The sequence below is a fragment of the Dendropsophus ebraccatus genome, chromosome 2 (assembly GCF_027789765.1).
Source record: "Dendropsophus ebraccatus isolate aDenEbr1 chromosome 2, aDenEbr1.pat, whole genome shotgun sequence".
Lineage (NCBI taxonomy): Eukaryota > Metazoa > Chordata > Amphibia > Anura > Hylidae > Dendropsophus > Dendropsophus ebraccatus.
The window spans coordinates 137,179,485-137,198,384 of NC_091455.1; the positions used below are offsets into that span (position 1 = coordinate 137,179,485).

Consider the following 18,900-nt stretch of genomic DNA (forward strand, 5'->3'; position numbering starts at 1 on the left):
CATCTTCTAGGAGCCATAGTGCTTTTATTTTTTCACCTACAGGGCTGGTAGGGGTGTCATTTTTTGTGCTGAAGAGCAGACTCTATGCACAGATCGAAGATTTGACAGGACAGAGGTAAGTGGCTTACCCCCCTGTCGTTACAAGTAATCGGGACCCCCGGAGCCATGCGGGTCCCAGTAGGTCAGTAACAGGTCCTTGTCCTGTCACTGACGAACTTAAACGCCTTGATCGCTGTGCATCACGGCGTTTAAAGGGGTTAATAACAGACAGCTCTCATGCCCGGGTCTGAAGACTGTATTGTGTGCGGTGCCGATCACATTGAAACGCCCCTGCACACATTAAAACCCCTTCAAAGTCAGGAACGTTTATATACGTTCCAGCTGCATGGGGCATGTGCAGCAGGAACGTATATAGCCTTATGGCTGACATGATGGGGTTAATTATCACGATCATTAAAGACGTCTTTATTTATTAAAAGACGGATGTTTTTCACATAAAAAAGATACTGTGGAAACATAGTCTCAAACTCCTTTCCATCTGTCTTATAAGTCACAGAATCTGTCACAGAATCACTGATGAGTTTCCCATTTAGGACACTTCCGTGAGCCAGAGTGGAGGGCTGCTTAAAAGGTTGTCATATCGTGTTTTCACAAGCCTGACCCACAATGATCAGGTAATTATTTTCAGTAGCCTGATCTGCGGTGATAATTTGGAGTGTCCCAGTTAGACCACCATTTTGGTTATAGCTACTAAAAACTAAAAAGATAACCAGTGTTTATGATTCTAGCACATTTTTGGTTCAATCTATACTGTACGTCAATTGTCTGCTTCATTTTCACTCTTACAGATACGTAAGGTAGCGAACTTTAGCTTGACATTTAGCACGTCACATACCGTGTGAAGCAAACTTTAAATTGACATTTAACACATCACATGCTATTGAAAGTTTGCTGCATCATAGTATGTAATGCATTAAATGTCAAATCAAAGCATGCTACATCTTTATACTGAGTGAAGATGACCTCTCTTTGTATATTACATTACTGTATAATTGCAGTATTTGCCAGCAGGAATGTAATTTTTAAAATGTTCTGTCAGTATAGACAGTTTCCTTCCCAGTCCCAATCTTTCTTCAAGATTTCGACAAGACTTCTTTACTATAAAATCTGATGGATCATTTATTTCTACCAAAAAAGATCCTCCCGGCAGTACCGGAAGGATGATCTTTTGCGCCGCTGAGTTCTGATGTCAGCGCATCAGTGCGCGTCCGCATCAGAACTCCACACTGCACACTGAGACGCTCGCTCCATTGTGTGAACTGACAGGGTTTTCTGCGGCCGCTATTCAATGCTATACTCCGTCCGTGATTCCCTCGGCCTGCAGCAAAACATAATTTCTGCACCAATCATGGATGCTGCAACAACGGCCGTGATTAGTACGGAACTTATGTTGTGTGAACATGGCCTAAATGGAATTAAAGGGATTCTTTAATATTAGAAAAAATTTACTTTAATAGAACTGAGCTGCAAACCCACACACAAATTGAGAAATCACAGCTACAGTATGCTTCTTCTGGAAAACTGTGTGTTCAAGAGATTTGTTGCTCTGCTGATCTATGGTGTTATACATTCTGCCATCATTCTGCACTCAATACCACATAATGACAAAGTTAAAACAGAAAGTTAGAAATCAAGTTTTTTGAAACTTGTAAAAACTAAAATTGTACACTATAAAAGTTATTAGAGCCTTCACTCAGTTCTTAGCTAGAGCATTTTTAGCAGCAATTCTAGCCTTCTAGCCTCCCGTCCCCTTAAGTGGCATGCTATAAATAGAGATGAGCAAACCTCGAGCATGCTCTGGTTCATTTAAATCTGAGAATGCAGTATTTGATTACTGGTGGCTGAAGAAGTTGGATGCAGCCCTAAGGCTCCCTGGAAAACATGGATACAGCTTTAAAGTGACTGTACCACCAGGCCCAGGCTGAAGCACTGGAGGCGGGCAGACCCACCCTTAGTGGGAGGAAACCCCAGCCGCTCTATGATAGGGTTCTATTGATTCTAATGGAGTCACGTCATGGAGGGGCTGGAGTTTCTTCCCACTAAGTGTGGGTCGGCCCACCTCCAGTGCTTTAGCCTGGGCCTGGTGGTACAGTCACTTTAAGTCATGTTTTCCAGAACTCCCTATGGGTGCATCCTACTTCTTCAGTAATCAAATGCTGCATGCTCGGGTTCAGAAGAACCCGATAGTGCTTCAGGTTTGCTCAGCTGCCGTTCTTCTATGCAGATCCTCTCAAGATCTGTCAGCTTAGATGAGGACTAACAGTGAACAAATGTTTTAAGGTCTCTCCAGAAATGCTGCGATGTCTTAGCTGTGTGCTTAGGGTGAATGTCTGGTTAGAAGCAAAGCCCTTAGCCCAGTCTGAAATCCAATCGATCAGTGCTGTAATAAGTATACGGCAGTGATCTCTATGGGAGATCAGTGCAGTAATAATATAAGTTCCCCAGGGGGACTTAAAGTGTGGTAAAAAAAAAACTTAAAGTGGTAAAAAAAACCTAAAGTGTGGTAAAAAAAAATAAATAAATATATATATATATATATATATATATATATATATATATATAAATCCCCTTCCCTAATAAAAGTTTAAATCACCCCCTTTCTCATTTTATAAATTAAAATAAATAAACATATTTGGTATTGCCGCATGCGTAATCACCCAAAATTCCAAAATTATCACATTCCTGCAAAATTGCTAATTTTTTGTCACATCAATTTTATAAAAAATGTAATAAAAAGTGAACCAGGTACCGATAGAAAGTACAGATCATGACACAAAAATTGACACTTTACATAGCCTCATAGACAAAAAAAATAAAAGCATTATGAGCTATATAGAGTAATTAATTTTTTTTAAAAAGGTTTAAATATTTTAAAAGCCATTTAATAAAATAAAAGTTATACAAGTTACATATCATTGTAATTGTCCTGACTTTTGGAACATAGAGAACATGTCAATTTTACCATTTTTTCCCCTTCAATTTCACCATGCAAATATTTTTTTTTCTGGTCTCGCCCCATATTTTATGGAAGAATTAAGTCTGTCATTACACAATACAATTGGTTTCACAAAAAATAAGGGTCCATGTGTACACACAGGTTGATTACACTGGTCAGAAAATACAAGTAAAACTACCAGGTTAGAGATACACATGTACCTGCCTGTATACATGATGTATTTTTTTTTTTTTTTTTAAACCTGGCCTTATAAACCAATGCTCTATTAGGGTATGTGCACACTGAGTAATTTTGACGGAAACTCCGTCGTGGAATTCTCAGCTCGCGCCCACTCACAGACTGCGGCGGGCGCCTGGGTCTCCGCCCGTGTCATAGACTCCATTCTATGCACGGGCGGATTCTTCCATCCGCCCAAAAAATTAACTTGATTATTCTTTGGACAGATGAAAAAATCAGCCCGTACATAGAATAAAGTCTATGACACAGGCGGATACCCAGGCGCCCGCTGCAGTCTGTGAGTGGGCGCGAGCTGAGAATTCCGCGACGGAGTTTCTGTCAAAATTACTCAGTGTGCACATACCCTTTTCCAGTACACTGCATGTGTTTTCTATGGAGGACTGTGATTAGCATGGGCACTTTGACTTGTCTGCAGCTACACACCCAATATGAAGTAAACTACAATGCACTGTGTGTGCCCTGACACATCATAGCCAAAAATACCTGTGGCAATGTTTGCTACAATAGCTTTTCTGTTTGATCAGACACAATGGACTAACCAATTGTGCCCCATTCCCATTATTCAGCATTGGGAGCTCATGACCCAGTTCATGAGCTGTCCTTCCTGGGACCACATTTAGGTACTAACCACTGCCTGCCTGACGTTTTGGTGATGCTCTGACTCATCTAGCAATCTCAATGTAGTCTTGACAAGGTTTTTTCAGATCTTTACGTTTATAATTTTACCTTACTCTAACAACTGTAATAAGAAAATCAACATTATTCATTTCAACTGTCACCAATTTGAATGGTGCATATACGGTGTGTATATACAGTACATAATGCGTATGGTGTTCATGCCTTATGTAGATAAAGACACTGTATGAATTACAGTTGGGATAGATGCCAGGATTGCAATATACTGTACACAGTTTCTTTCAGTACAGTGATCTTCTACACAATTCGGAGGCATAGAAAACCCCGGAATACAATTATCCTATAGAGGGAGTATATGGTAAATATTGAACATTTGTCTCTAATGTTAGTGGATGTAGGTCACAGGTACCAATACATGGTTTGGCAACTTTGAATGATCATGAATCTTTCCTAATTAAACTCTGGACAACACAAAATACAACTGTGAACACAAATAGGGATTATGATTATCTACAGCTACAATAAGTGAAAATTCAATAACCAGAGACTTTATTTACCACCATTCACAGTGTTTGCTTGACTTTTGTGCATTTTAACAGCTGAAATACTCTAGCTATATTGCAATCTAAGATAACTCTTAAGTGAGATAGATTTCTACATACTTCAGATAAAAAAAAAAAAGGTTGAACATTCTGAAGTAAGGTTTTAGAGAGACTATATTATTCACACTGCAGGCTTGAAACGTGGCTTGTGATACATTGGATATTAAGCTTGATGATATAACTTGTACAGAGAAGCAAATAATTATACCCACATCAATAAATCCTTGTGTTTCAGGAACTTGAATTTCTTACTATTTAAAGACTATACATTCTAGAGAATAAATAACACCTGACAGTGCAAGACAGTCTTCTCAGGGGTTTATATTCTTTATTATCTGGGGCCCAAAAAAAATTCTCACTCCAGATCTGAATGTGAAAGTAAAATCACACAACAGCTGAAATTATATCCAACTCTGGCAGCCACCGTCCCTGTTTAATATTTTAAAAGGAAAGTCTAAAAATTCTGAAGTTATTACCATATGTCAAAGAAATGTAAATATTGCAATTTAAAGACTAAGACAAGTGGCAATATGCCACTAGGGGGAGTATGGTGGTATGGTTACTTAACTAGCATCTTCCTCATTTTAGGGATAAGACCCATATAATATGAAAGCTAGTTAATGCTAGAAATCAGTTTAAAAGCTCCAAGCAATTATAAAATAAAAGAAGCGTAATCTTGGATTGTTGCAGAGGTGACGTTGCCAATACCCCCGCTAAAGTCTGCAGAGAGCTAGTTCAATTGACTCATATTTTGGGAGGTATGATCTTTCCACCAGGCATTGTGCAGTCATCTGGTATGGTGTAAACGTCCCCTTTTTATAGCAATGCCCCAATAATAACATGTGGATGTGTGAATGCACATCTGAGTGATAACATTTTCTGTAAATTATTTATGACACATAAACAATGCACACAGACATATGCCTTAAGCCGATCACAGTTATGTTTTAGCCTCATGTCTTAAAATGTATCATTGCAAAGTTCTCAGCTCTATCACTGTATCTGGATCTCTACAATTCCTTCCAATATCCCCTAGTGGTTTAAAGGTACTTTTGGAGAAAACAATGGGGTCTTCCTAATCATGGAATTCTACAGTTTTCTTATTGTGTGAAAGAGGGAAGGGGGGTGGAGGGTTTGAGCTGAGATGTTTACTGTGTCTGAAATGATAACCCATTTAATGCTCCCCCCCAAAAAAAAAAAAAAAAAAAAACACTGGCACTACTTCAGGAGATTTAGAGTTTAAAAGAGATTCTGAATGAAAATCCTATATTAATGTATTCAGTGGCCCCAGGTAGTATTTCAGGGTAACAAATGTTACATTTAAGCTTTAAACACTTGGTACATATACAAAATCTATTGTTATGCGACCAAGGTCTCAGTATCCACAACAGAAGCATATGGAAAGATGCCAGTTGTCTGTGAGTTATGGGAATAAGACTTGAAGGCAACATAGGTGTCATGAACTTTAGCGTAAATCATAAGCAAAGCTTTTAAACACCTCATTTTTCCCAGTGTGCACTGTTCACATCTGAACTTGATGGCACTTACTGTGAATAAAAGGCCTATTCTGATGTGTCAGCACTTACACTGGAGACTTGCTGTGGCGATCCGTAACTAGTGCCTTGCTAGCTGTCTGGGTTTTATATGAACAAAGTACTGAGCCTCTCTGACTACTAGAGTACAGTAGAAATACTGCTGAGATCCAGATATCATACAGACTGCTGCCTGCTCTGAAAAATGGATTTCCTCCCTTATGTTGCAGATCCTGCACTTTTTCCTGCTGAGTTAATTGTCTTGCTTCAATAATAATAATAATAATAATAATAATAATAATAATAATAATATTCTGATCTTGTATAAAAATGGTTGTAGAATGTGAAGACGGAGTCTATGTAATGAACATTGCTCTTACTCTTGTCTAGTGATGACCTCTCCTGGTTGAGATGCTCATTATAGATATTTATGCTGAGGAAACGTTCAGTGATACACAAAATATTAAAGCCACCATGTATTAAACTCATAATTATAAAGGAAGAAATGCAAAGTCTTAGAAGTCAAAAGCTATTATCAAATATGAGTCTATACGAGGTAAAAATGTGGGCAAAGAAGGATCATGGGAGGAAAAAAAAGGGTGACGATTCTCATTTCTTACTTATTTTGTAAAATATGAAGGCTGATTAAATTAAACCAAGGGAATGCAATGTTCTGACTACATTCCTGACAAGCGAGCGCAATCTCTTTAGTTGTAATCAGCAGAACAAGTGAATTGTCTGATTTTAGCATCTTAAAGGGTAACACCTGCAGCATTCTTCTTTCTGCTGAGTCAAAGCCTCCGCCAAGTATAACCACAGACAGCCATCCACCGGCATACATATACATTGGGATGATAAAGTAATTCTATTCATTTATTCTTGGTTTATTGATTCACAATGCAATAATAAGGTCACATTTTACAGACAAAAAACCTCTGGCACCCAAAGTGTTACATTTTCTACATTTAAACAAATCCCTGCCAGTTATTTTTCATCAATGAAAAATCTGTACATTAAGAACAATACTTTCATGGCAACAAATGCACTGTGCTATCATTGTTAGTTTTTTTTTTAAGTATATCTTGAGTCTGTAGGCGGGTAATTACAAGTTTGCACAAAATTCTTTACGAAATAGCAATGATTTTGATTTTTCTTGTTATTTAAATTGCTACCATGTTCAAATTCATATAAACAATAATAGGTACCTAAGGGGCCCTAAACATACAGTGTGTATCATGTAAAATAAATAAATAAATAAATAAAAGTTTGTCTTATCCACACACATTTGGTAAGATGCTTAGAGGTTCCCCAAACTTGAGACTTGTGAGATAAAACAGTGATCATGGAAGAGATATTCTTTTTTATTTCCTAAATTGTAGCCTGACATGGTGGCTTATGTAGAAATGATTGTAACCAACTGTTCGCCAAATTTGTACTTTAGGTTTATGCTTTAAAGTGTCAATCAACAGAAATCCTGACCTTGCGGAAGTACTACTGCAAATCCATAACAGCAGTCATTTAACACACAAAAACTTACAGTTAGGTGTAGATACAGCCCATAGGAATACACTGCATCACTTCACAATCTTAGGGTAACATAGCATGGGTAACTTAGGGTAACTTACACATGGCTGTCATGCTTCACACTATCATGTTTTGCTTAAAGAAAGAATAAAGTGCAAAGGTCATGTAACTAAAGTGCTTTATCTTTACAGTAGTTGTATGACAGTCCCAGCCTCAGCACAGAGGCCCACTGCTACCTCCAAAAGGCATATGAACAAAAACTTGTTTGAACCACAATTTACTGCACTGGCACCTACAATAAAACTCATATAGAAGAATGTCTGAGCTGCTACCACACTCAACTTCTAGCTGCTCACAAGCTCATAGCAAAGTCACAGCAACAACTCATGGTCAAAGAAAGTACATTCAGAGTAGTCCTGTATCCACGCTTCCAGATGACACCCGCCACAATTATACTCCACATGTTCTGCAGAATATACAGTACTTGTCTGTCAGAATACCATAGTTGTATCCAAAATACAGTCCAATCAGTAGTATATTCAATAGCTGCCTCTTTAATGCAACTTTACCATAAGGCAGGTGGTGCTTTGTAAGAGATGAGCACAACTCCCATCTATTAATAATGAGGCACTATGCATATTTTATTTTTTTTCTGCATATTACAATAATAATGCATGAGAAAACATCGGCCTTATATAGGACAGGAGTGAGAATAGGAAGATTATTATGACCTGCAATGACTCCTCACAATAAAATCAGGACTCACAGTAGAATCAACTTTTTTTTTTCCAGTGACATCTGATCTTAGCCTATTAGACAGCAATTGGGTATACAGCACAATACAATAGAGATAAATTTCATAACAATAAACTTTAGTGCTATCCCCTAATCCAACCATCACTTAGGATTCATTTTTACACACTTAGTTCCTGGTGTGTGGTATAATTCCTTTACACCTCCTATCTATAATCTGGGTTAATGTAGCATCAGACTACAACACTATCCTTCCTTAATAATTGAATGTTTAACCACATATCTTCAAGTGGCAGATATCTCCTTTGGAGACCAAATAAAAAGTAGCATAAATTGTAGCCCTGGAAATATACCATCATGCAGAACTTTCAAGTAAGGCCAACTCAGTATGTACAGGAAGCCTACTGACAGCCCCTGATGCAGAGAAGCCTCAGGAGCAGAAATCCTGCTTTTCTTACACAAATTCACATTGCTGTGCTCCGAAAGAAATAGTTGGAAAGAAGTAAAGAAGTAAAAGAGATAGGAAAGACAATACTAAGACTTACGGGAATCAGATGTGGCACTCCAGGCTCTGCAGTATAGATAGCTCCAAATCCCCAGGACCAGAGCAGCCCCTCTGGCTTTGCAAATCCAAACCATGGCTTCTCAGGTTTAACTCCAGTTCCCACAGGGTTAGTACAGTAACTTGCTCCTCTATATCTTCCTTAGGGAAGTATTGTGGGGTGTTCTTGAAGGTGGAGTGACACAGGGCTTCCCTTTTAAAGAATAACAAAACCCACCCCCCTTTTCTCCTAGACCCTTGGCTGAGTCAATGAGACCTTCTTCTTCAACATTCAAGTAACAAACTTGCTCCCTCTTTGCTGGAGATCATGATTAAATAGAGGAGTGCAGAAGAGGACAGGATAGGGAAAAATCTTAAGAGGAAAATCGCAGAATGGTCATGTGGCAGCAGGTTAGGACAGGATTGAAGAGAGCAAGGGATGGGAGCAGTGGTGCTGATGCTGCTGCCTCTGCAGCTGAGTCCTTCCTCTCTCTACTGTGATTGGAATAGCCTTAGCTCAGACACACACAGGCGTACTGTATATATATGCATGCACACAACAGGGCAGGCAGTCCTACAAGACACTCCCCATACACACACACAACAGATCTATATTTATTCAGCAGAGAGCAAGAAGAGCTCCAGTACTGCAGCACCAGCATCTCCTACAGCCTCCTCTTCTGATCTTCCTCTCCAAAGCTTTTCCAGCCACACGTGTAACTCTGCAGTCAGAATGGCAGTCCAGAGAAATCACAGAGATGAGACTATTGTATTGTGGATGCTTTCTAGCAGAAGCCCGTGTTGTTTTAATCTCTGCACCAGCTCCTGCAGACTGATGGAAGGGGGAGGGGACATATTAAAAGGCTGATCAGGGAGCTTGGGATGCTTTGGTTACTGCCTGCAGTACATACTTTCACCAGTAGATGGCCTATACTGGTAGTGCGGTGATTACTTTTCATAACACACATTACACACCATCATTAATTATTAACAGACCCAAATATTAGAAAGCACATTAGGATCTACAGTTTATAATAGTCACTGTTACATCTTGATGACTGCTTATAAGAGACACAGATATATCTCCACAATGTCTGTGTGACTTTATTGCCTATGACAATGGAACTAATACAGAATTATTTCCCTATGAGACAAAAGTTCCAGTATTAGAAGGGGACACTGCTCTAAGAGTAAAAAAAAAAAAAAAAACATTTAGTATCCTAATGTATGTTTTTTTGTTTCCACTGCAGAACGTGCAGCAGTGAAACTGACTAAATGTGCTCAGTGATAATTGTGTCTTATTGTAAAAATGCTATAACTAGTGAATTTTATTCCAGGAAATCTTTAATTAAAGGGAAATGCATCTAACCTTTAAGGGTGTTGAAGATGAAAGTAGTTTTCTTACCATGATCCTCAGCGCTGTTTTGGATTTGTTTGAGATATTTGAAGGTTATCTCAAATGCTAATGAGGTATTTTGGTGTTCTGGGGATGGGCTACCCCCTGGAGTGCACCGATCCACCCCGACCTGCCTATCCCTCTTAATAAATATTATAGTGGCACTCTGCTAATAAGGAGCGGGCTGACTGGGGTGGATTGGTGCACTCAAGGAGGTAGCCCTGTTATTAGCATATAAAATAAACTACAAATATCTCCCAAACGTGGCTGAGAATCAAGTTAAGAAAATGACCTTTATCTTCAGTGCCCCATGCCTTGTAGGGACATGTCAGCAGGTTAGATGCTTCTAACCTGCTGATAGTTTCCCTTTAGGCTCCTCGTATGTATGGCATTATGAAGCCTGTAATGCCATACATAAAATAAAGCCATACAGTCTCTATGTACGACCTGCATGCTGTATACATAGAGATATTCTCTCCTATTCAAAGCAGTGTGTGGCTAAAGATGTAACACCATGGGAGTAACTTACTTAGTGACTTGGAGTACTGCTCTGCCCCAGATCGCCGATCCACCCCTGGTCGGCCTGTCCCTTCTAACAGTTATTAGTGCAGTGATCGGTGCTCTGGGGCAGGGCATGAGGTGGAGTTTGAGACATAACTTCATCCTCAGCGCTCCATGTACAATAGGAAGCCATCAACAGGTCAGTTTGTTCCCTTTAAATACAAATATAAAAAATGCATGTAGTAAATAGAAATCAATCTGCCTTCTACCGTATATCATGATCTTTTACCTTGGAGAGTGACAAGATGGGCAGCAGTGCAAAGAAAAATGATGCAAGCTGTGATGACAAGGTGATTGTAGCCTGGAAGGGGCTTTATACATGGACACCCATCCAGGACACCCCTGCATTCAACTTTAACCACCAGTAATGAAATGCAGAGCATTATTGCTAATCTAAACTTATCATACCACCATAAAAATGTAAATAATGCTTATGGTGAAATTTACACAACTCTATTAGAACAGGTTGTTGATTACCCAATACAGCTGGCACCAATGAATGGTGGCTTGGGCACATCCCTCTGACACGCTATCACTGTGCTGTAATAATATGCCACCCTACCAGATCAGTATGCAGTGTGGGGGAGATTTATTAATAATACAGATTATTTTTTTTGACATAGAAATTATCAATAATACAAATTATTTTTTTTGACATGGAAAAGCCTCAAAATTTTGAACAGATGCATTGCTGTACAAAATTGAACAACCTTTACTGGACATATGCTGCTCATGCCTACTTTAGCTTATGCTGATAGTAGGCATGATTTATCAAAAACTAGAGGTGGTGCATTTTACCACCTGATGTGTCGACAGCTTCACCTGCATTGGGTCCATGGAATGTAGGTTGTTAAGGGGTGATGCAATAGCATCATCACTTACCTTCTGGGGCCACATAAAAAAGGACGGTGCACTGTACAGGAGCAGGGAATGTCCTTATAATGCCAGAATTCCCTCCACTGTACAGTGTTCCCACACAAGAGCAGAAAGCTTCTGCATTAGATGTTATTGCCTGTGCTCACAGAGTGGTAAGTGAGAGTCTTATGTCCTCCCCCCCCCATCCCAACATACTGTCTGTCACCAAGCTTCTACCTCTTCTCCCTTGCTATCTTACCAAACTTGTGCCACCTCTCCCCTAGCGTCTTACCCAGCCTCTGCCTTTTCTCAGGGGTGGCTTACCCAGCTTGTGCCTTTTACTTGGGCCAATTATTAACAACAAGCATTCCTAGAAATGGTGATTCAATAATCGGTCCATGAAAAAGTAGAAGCGATCAGCTAATCGCAGATTTAAAACTCACTTCAAAATTTATTGTTATCGGCCACACATCTTACTGTGTAAACTTGTGGTCCTCTTGCATACCTCCCAACTTTTTGGGTGGTCACTTGCGGTTAACTGGTTCACTGTATCAAAATTTTACAGACATTTCTATACTTTTTAATTCCAGGATGCATTTACACATACAGGATGCATTTAGTTACATTGATATCTGCAAATCTGCAGCAGATGCTGTACTGTATGTGTGACTGTATCCTTAAGTCCCATTCACTCATCAGTAAACCTGTATGTAATTACAGACCCGCACATGGGAACAGGATTACAAATGTGCTTCAGTAACAGTCTGCATTTGCAAGGACCCACTGTCAAATAGGTGACACGGACCCAAAAATTGATCCGTAACACCTACAGATGTGTGAAAGGAGCCATAATGTCATATGATTCATCTGAATATAATGCATGAGCTGTAAATACAGCCCTGTATGCATTCCCTAACATAGTATTGCAAACATTTTTGAATATGTTGGGCAATGAGAAAAACTAAGGAAGAACAACAGAAGTATACACATGCACACACACGCACACACACACACACACACACACACATATATATAAACATGAATTGACACACCGTCTCTACTGGATTTCTTCCAGGAAGGAAGAAAGAGTTAATGGAAAAGAGGGTGAATGGCACAGTAGGCCAGGGCTGCTTAAGCCAGCAGTGACATAGATACCCTTTAAACTTTCCTTTTTCCCTCTCCTCTCCGAGTTGACAAAATGTATTCCTATTTGCCATCTGCTGGTGAAAGGTGAACATTTCCCAGCATTACGCCCAGACTAATCAGTGTGGGATGACTAGTATTAGATTTTATATTGATAGCTTACACATATTGTAGCCCACTGTCTTTTTATGGCTGGTCCAAAATAAGGCAGCACGTGTGTTCCATGTAAGAATTGCGGGAGTTGTCATACTGACTACAAGAAATGATGAAACCTCTGGTAGATTAATCCAATGTATGCTGCACCCAGGTCATGACCATGACATGTAAGACCATACCTTCCAAGTGTCCCTCTTTTGGAGGGACAGTCCCTACTTTTGAACAAAGTCCCTCTGCTTCTTTGCCCCTTACGTGTTCTTCTTTTTGACCTATGAAATAGATTGGCATTAATATACTTTCTATGATGCTCTAGAAAGTGTCTGGTTTCTTACTATAAAATTGACCAAAATTTTCATATTATTCCATCATGTGGTGCAAGTTGGATCCTAAAAGTTGTTATATCCAGATGACATTATGGCCCCTTTCATACATCATTTCACACATGCAGTTCATATGACCCCATACACACATCTGTAGGTGTTACTGATCTGTTTTGGGGCCATGTTCCATGACACAAACAATTATTAAGCCTTAGTGCGGCCATGTCACCTACTTGAATCAGGGGGTCCCTGCAAATGCGGATGTTTACTGAAACACATGCATAATCCTCTCGGCAGACAGGGTTACTGATGTGTGAATTGGACCTAAGGATACAGTCACACATACAGGATCTGCTGCAGATTTGCAGACATCAATGTAACTAAATTCATCAATCTGCAGCAGATCCTGTATGTGTGATTGCATCAATCTGCAGCAGATCCTGTATGTGTGATTGCATCAATCTGCAGCAGATCTTGTATGTGTGATTGCATCAATCTGCAGCAGATCCTGGATGTGTGATTGCATCAGTCTGCAGAAGATCCTGTAAGTGTGATTGCATCAGTCTGCAGAAGATCCTGTAAGTGTGATTGCATCAGTCTTCAGCAGATCCTGTATGTGTGATTGCATCAATTAGCAGCAGATCCTGTATGTGTGATTGCATCAATCTGCAGCAGATCCTGGATGTGTGATTGCATCAATCTGCAGCAGATCCTGTATGTGTGATTGCATCAGTCTGCAGAAGATCCTGGATGTGTGATTACATCAATCTGCAGCAGATCCTGTATGTGTGATTGCATCAGTCTGCAGAAGATCCTGTATGTGTGATTGCATCAATTAGCAGCAGATCCTGTATGTGTGATTGCATCAGTCTGCAGCAGATCCTGTATGTGTGATTGCATCAATTAGCAGCAGATCCTGGATGTGTGATTGCATCAATCTGCAGCAGATCCTGGATGTGTGATTGCATCAATCTGCAGCAGATCCTGGATGTGTGATTGCATCAATCTGCAGCAGATCCTGGATGTGTGATTGCATCAATCTGCAGCAGATCCTGTATGTGTGATTGCATCAGTCTGCAGAAGATCCTGGATGTGTGATTACATCAATCTGCAGCAGATCCTGTATGTGTGATTGCATCAGTCTGCAGAAGATCCTGGATGTGTGATTACATCAATCTGCAACAGATCCTGTATGTGTGATTGCATCAGTCTGCAGTAGATCCTGTATGTGTGATTGCATCAGTCTGCAGCAGATCCTGTATGTGTGATTGCATCAATTAGCAGCAGATCCTGGATGTGTGATTACATCAATCTGCAACAGATCCTGTATGTGTGATTGCATCAGTCTGCAGCAGATCCTGTATGTGTGATTGCATCAGTCTGCAGTAGATCCTATATGTGTGATTGCATCAATCTGCAGCAGATCCTGGATGTGTGATTGCATCAGTTAGCAGCAGATCCTGGATGTGTGATTGCATCAATTAGCAGCAGATCCTGGATGTGTGATTGCATCAATTAGCAGCAGATCCTGGATGTGTGAATGCATCAATCTGCAGCAGATCCTGTATGTGTGATTGCATCGATCTGCAGCAGATCCTGTATGTGTAATTGCATCAGTCTGCAAAAGATCCTGGATGTGTGATTACATCAATCTGCAACAGATCCTGTATGTGTGATTGCATCAGTCTGCAGAAGATCCTGTATGTGTGATTGCATCAGTCTGCAGCAGATCCTGTATGTGTGATTGCATCAGTCTGCAGTAGATCCTATATGTGTGATTGCATCAATCTGCAGCAGATCCTGGATGTGTGATTGCATCAATCTGCAGCAGATCCTGGATGTGTGATTGCATCAATCTGCAGCAGATCCTGGATGTGTGATTGCATCAATCTGCAGTAGATCCTGGATGTATGAATGCATCAGTCTGCAGAAGATCCTGTAAGTGTGATTGCATTAGTCTGCAGCAGATCCTGTATGTGTGATTGCATCAGTCTGCAGTAGATCCTATATGTGTGATTGCATCAATCTGCAGCAGATCATGGATGTGTGATTGCATCAGTTAGCAACAGATCCTGGATGTGTGATTGCATCAATTAGCAGCAGATCCTGGATGTGTGATTGTATCAATCTGCAGCAGATCCTGTATGTGTGATTGCATCAATCTGCAGCAGATCCTGTATGTGTGATTGCATCAATCTGCAGCAGATCCTGTATGTGTGATTGCATCAGTCTGCAGAAGATCCTGGATGTGTGATTACATCAATCTGCAGCAGATCCTGTATGTGTGATTGCATCAGTCTGCAGCAGATCCTGTATGTGTGATTGCATTAGTCTGCAGTAGATCCTATATGTGTGATTGCATCAATCTGCAGCAGATCCTGGATGTGTGATTGTATCAATCTGCAGTAGATCCTGGATGTATGAATGCATCCTTGAATTAAAAAGTATAGAAATGTCTGTAAAATCTCTGGGATCACACACATACACCAGTAAGCATAAAAAGGTAAATGCAGAAAATTGATCCAAAATACCTGAATGTCAAATATTACTGGACATTACATAACAACATACATGCAGCCATCAATTATTAAACCCAGTCTGGTGTATGTACAACTAAACCCCTCATGTTCTGCTATGTCCTCGTAGCCTCCTCAATAGTAAGTAAGCTTAAAGGGGTACTCCAGCGAAAATCTATTTCTTTTAAATCAACTGGTTTCAGAAAACTATATAGATTTGTAATTGACTTTTTATTTAAAAATCTCAAGTCTTTCCATACTTATCAGCTGCTGTATGTTCTGCAGGAAATGTTTTATTTTCAGTCTGACACAGTGCTCTCTGCTGACATCTCTGTCTGAGCCAGGAACTGTCCACAGCAGCAAATCCCTATAGAAAATCTCTCCTGCTCTGTACAATTCCTGTTTCAGACAGAAACGTCAGCAGAGAGCACTGTGTCAAACTGAAAAGAAAACACCATTGCCTAAAGGGCATACAGCAGCTGATAAGTAAGGGGATTGAGATTTTTTTTTTTATATAAAAGTAAATTACAAATCTATATAATTTTCTGAAACCATTTAATTTGATAGAATAAGATTTTTGCTGGACAACCCCTTTAAGTACTTACATATTCCTGAGGAAGTTATGAAGACAACACGAAAGGTTTAGCACAACACGAGAGCTTTAGGTGTACATACATCAGGTTGGGTTTGCTCATGTATAGCTGCATATGTTGTTATAATACATTGGCAGGTAATGTCTAGTATTCTTTGACATTCAGGTATTTTAAACAATTTTCTGCATTTAACCCTTTTAATATTTACTGCTGTATGTGTGTGATCCCAGAGTTTGTGAGGATACCCCTGGGTCTGTTAAGACTATGCATTGTCCAATTTCAAATGTTTTTAAATGTTTGTTAAGATTGTGCTTTTTGTAATATATAATACACTAGAAAATGTACCCGGCGCTGCCTGGGTATAAAGTGTCAGTGTGTTAATTAGATTTGTTCCAAGGTCGCCCAGGAGGAAAATTCTGTACTGTTTATGTAAATTGTAGCTTATGCACATTAGAAATAAACTAAAAACTTCATACATCCTAAATACCTAATGTTCGCAGTGTGAAATCGGCTGCTGATCAGGTAGGTGTGAAGGCACCATTACTGTATTTATTTCTGTGGATGTATTGTGAGGCAGCTGCCCTAGCAACCAATCAGATTCCAGCTCCCTGTGAAAATGAAAGTAGTAATTCTATTGGTTGCTAAGGCTTCCAACTGCCGTTTCAGCTGCAGGGCTAATTATATCACCTGTGTGTGAGGTGTGGAGATTTTCCCATTCATCTCTATGGGGCGCTCTTCCCCCTCCCCCTCCCCTCCTGTACATCTGGCGGGGATGGGGCTTTCGCTTTAACCTTCCCGGGCACCCAATGTATCTATGTGCCAAATTTGGGGTCAAACGGTTCAGGCGTTTGGAAGTCTATAGGGGACAGACAGACAGACTTTCATTTTTATGATATAGATTTTTCATCATTGCTCTAACATGAGTGTCCATCTATCTGCTTTTTGACATAGTCGCTTGTACTGTAATCATTGTAATGGTTGTCCACTTCTTTTTTTTTTTTTTTTCAATAAAAAAAATGATTTTGTCTGCCCTTTCTGAGTGTCAAGTAGGCGTGGTCTGTTGCACTCACAATTCCAGTATTGCTGTGCTCCTCTATTGATTCTTTCCAACTCCCCCTTCGATTGCAGCCATTTAGCTGAGTGGGGACTCCACAACACCTGTGCAAGGTTTAAGCAGGGCTAGGAGTGTCCAGCTTGTCAATCAGAGCGGATGGGAATGGATAGGGCAGTGTAAAAGCAAGGACTTTTAGAAGAAATAAACAAACACCCATTACAATGGTACCTAATCTATGTGAGTGGATTGCTAACAATGTGGTCCAGGGGTTTTTATGTGATTTAGAGGTGACAGTTTACAGTTTTTTACTCCTGCATGAATAAGAATAAGGAGTTCTGAAAATGATGCAGACCCCAAAAATATCAACCATCAGCTTCCATGACATGAGGAGGCTGCAATAGGCTGCTAGGCACTTAGGGGTGCAACCTGAGCGCCATCATACCCATGCTTCATGTACTGGAGCTGATGCTGATGCGACTCAGTGGCGAGGGGGAAGAGGTCTTGCCACTGTCGCAGCTTAGGTCGCTGGAGGAAGGCTTGGCGGAAGAGGAGGGAGAGGAAGTTGAGGAGGAGGAGGACTTTAACGCACAGGAACTCTTAGGGGAGACGGGTGGAGGAGAAGGAGATGAGCCTTCCTGCCAGATCAGAGGGGGGCCAGAGGAGGATATGCAGGGCTATAAGGAGGATGAGGAGGATGGAGGCAGTAACCATTAGCAGTATGCTGTGGAGACAGAGGCGGGGACTACTTCCCACTCCCTGGTGAAAATGGCTAAGCGCATGTTGATACGCTTTCTGGCTGACCCACGCTTGCAAAGGATTCGTCAACGGGATGAGTTCTGGCTGGCCACACTACTGGACCCACATTATCACAACAAGCTGTGTGAATTTATTCACCCTTCCCAACGGGAGGAAAAAATGAATTATTATAGAGAGGACCTGGGTGCACAGTTAGTGGCAGCCTTTGGAACACGGCACTCTCATTCACGCCATTGCTACCAGGGCCACACCAGCAGCGCTGCCTCCTCCACATCCTCCTCTAGCAGCTTGGGTGGCATGAGCAGCGGCACCAGTCTGAGCCTTATGTCCATGATGCACGCTTTCATGCAGCCACAGGCCGGGGTAACAGGAGCACCCGCACAGCAGCAGGACATGGCGGCACACCTCAAACAGCAAGTCCAGGTGTTTTTGGACTCTACGTTGCCACCTAACGTGCCGGAACCCCTGGACTACTGGGTGGGAAAATTAGATGTCAGGCCACAACTCGCTGAATTTGCTTTGGACATACTCTCCTGTCCGGCCAGCAGTGTGTCATCCGAGCGAGTTTTCAGCGCAGCAGGTCATATTGTCAGTCCCAGGAGAACCAGATTGTCCTGTGATAGTGTGGAATATCTGACTTTCATCAAAATGAACGCCACATGGATAGATAAGGACTTTATGACACCTGCTCCTGATTCCACAGAGTAAG

At 40.7% G+C, this 18,900-nt stretch overlaps 1 protein-coding gene across 1 annotated transcript in view; it reads right to left on the reverse strand.

Moving 5' to 3' along the window:
• CNTNAP2 (contactin associated protein 2) overlaps positions 1-9,310 on the reverse strand; it is a 1,369,824-nt gene extending 1,360,514 nt beyond the window's left edge. Inside the window, exon 1 of the mRNA XM_069958388.1 lies at positions 8,846-9,310. Within this exon, the coding sequence (XP_069814489.1) occupies positions 8,846-8,939 (94 nt within the window). The 5' untranslated portion in view covers positions 8,940-9,310. The remainder of the gene's footprint in view (positions 1-8,845) is intronic.
• Between the last annotated feature and the right edge of the window lie 9,590 nt (positions 9,311-18,900).